The following is a 1,674-nucleotide window of genomic DNA, read 5'->3' on the forward strand; positions in this document are numbered from 1 at the left end:
TGGATGATGACAGTGTTGGATAATGACAGTGTTGGATGATGACGGTGTCAGATGATGACAGTGTTGGATGATGACAGTTTTGGATAATGACAGTGTTGGATAATGACAGTGTTGGATGATGACGGTGTCAGATGATGACAGTGTTGGATGATGACAGTTTTGGATAATGACAGTGTTGGATAATGACAGTGTTGGATGATGACGGTGTCGGATGATGACGGTGTTGGATGGATAGCAGAGTTGGATTATACCAGTGTAGGATGATAGTGATAGATTAATAACTATTGATCTCACAGTGGAGAAAGTTACTACTAACAATGTTGGATGATAAAGGATGATGACAGTGTCGGATGATGACGTTGTCCGATGATGATGGTGTTGGATGATGAGAGTGTTGGATGATAACGGTGTCAGATTATAACGATGTTGGTTGATAAAGGTGTTGGATGTAAACAGCCTCTCACCGTTTCAGCAGCAGACTGAACACCTCCTCTTCTTCCTGAGTCACTCTCTGTCTCTGCCGGTCACCCTGCATCCTGACGCTGGCCCAGCTCACTACTCCTTCCTCCTCCTCCTCATCATCTTCATCCTCGTCTTCTTCTTCTTCCTGTCCATTCTGCTCTCTCCGCCCACCTGTGTTGGACTGGTGGCAGACGTCCTCAGGGCTGAAGCAGGACTTTCCTAGAAGGCAGCGGTTACTGCTGAAAGCAGAGTCGGCCTCCTCGGCGGCCTCAGCCTCCGCTCGCATCACCTGAACAACAAGAACACCTTCGGACTATTGGACCAGAACCCCAAACTCATTCAGCCCAGCAGAACCAGCTCACCTCGTCCAGGTCCGTTTCCCTGTAGCAGCGCAGCGGCACGGCGTCCAGATCCGTCTCAGAGTATTTGATGGACCGTCGGATGATGCCGGTCTTGGGGGCGGGTTCTTGGGGGTGGGGGGTGACCAGCTCCACCTCAACCTGCTGGACCTCGTGATGCGAGAGCTTTTGATCCCGCAGTTCCCAACACCTCCTCTGATTGGATGGCTGCAGGGGGAGGGGGGAGGTAGGGGAGGGGCTGGGTGAGCAGCTGGTGGGAGGGGTCGTGGACGAAGCGTCTGTGTGAAGAGAGAAATACATGAGGAGTCCGGACCTGAAGACACCGGACCTGCAGGTCTGAGCCTGAGCCAACCAGAACCAGAACCAGAACCAGATGCTGATTCAAGTTTAAACAGACCTGTAGAACTAAACTCTGCACCGGTCAAAACCTGAATGGACTGGGTTTTACGTTGTTAGTATAGTTAAAGTAAAGAACATTTGACAAGATTTCTGTCGGTTCTTTGGGATCCATCTAGCTTGGAGCTAGTGCAGTGCATCATGGGAAATGTAGTCTGATCAGTGAGAACGACAAACTGCTGTTTCTTTGATAATAAATTAAAATAAATGGTTTGACAGCTCAGACAGGTCTGAACAGGTTTATGTCTCAGAACTTTGAACAGATTCTAAACTGGTCAAGAGATGATCTCACATTTTCTCTATTGGTTTTCCATTCCCCTTAAAGACCCAGTAGTTCTGAGGTCTGATATGATCTCCATACAGGTCTGGTTCAAACATCTGACTGAAGCAGAATAAAAGTCCAAACAGAACCATCAACTTCCAGCACTGATTTAGAAGCTCCTTCAGTTCCTGGCAG

The 1,674-nt window shown here is 48.6% G+C and overlaps 1 protein-coding gene across 2 annotated transcripts in view; it reads right to left on the reverse strand.

Moving 5' to 3' along the window:
• psd (pleckstrin and Sec7 domain containing) overlaps positions 1-1,136 on the reverse strand; it is a 33,565-nt gene extending 32,429 nt beyond the window's left edge. Inside the window, exons 1-2 of one of the 2 annotated variants that reach the window (XM_015377535.1) lie at positions 825-1,136; positions 465-751 (exon numbers count right to left, since the gene is read on the reverse strand). In XM_015377535.1, the coding sequence (XP_015233021.1) occupies positions 465-751; positions 825-1,121 (584 nt within the window). In that variant the 5' untranslated portion in view covers positions 1,122-1,136. Of the gene's footprint in view, positions 1-464; positions 769-824 lie in introns of both variants that reach the window. The other variant, XM_015377536.1, reaches the window with a different exon arrangement.
• Positions 1,137-1,674: the final 538 nt, after the last annotated feature.

Source organism: Cyprinodon variegatus, unplaced genomic scaffold (assembly GCF_000732505.1).
Source record: "Cyprinodon variegatus isolate N-32 unplaced genomic scaffold, C_variegatus-1.0 Scaffold156, whole genome shotgun sequence".
Lineage (NCBI taxonomy): Eukaryota > Metazoa > Chordata > Actinopteri > Cyprinodontiformes > Cyprinodontidae > Cyprinodon > Cyprinodon variegatus.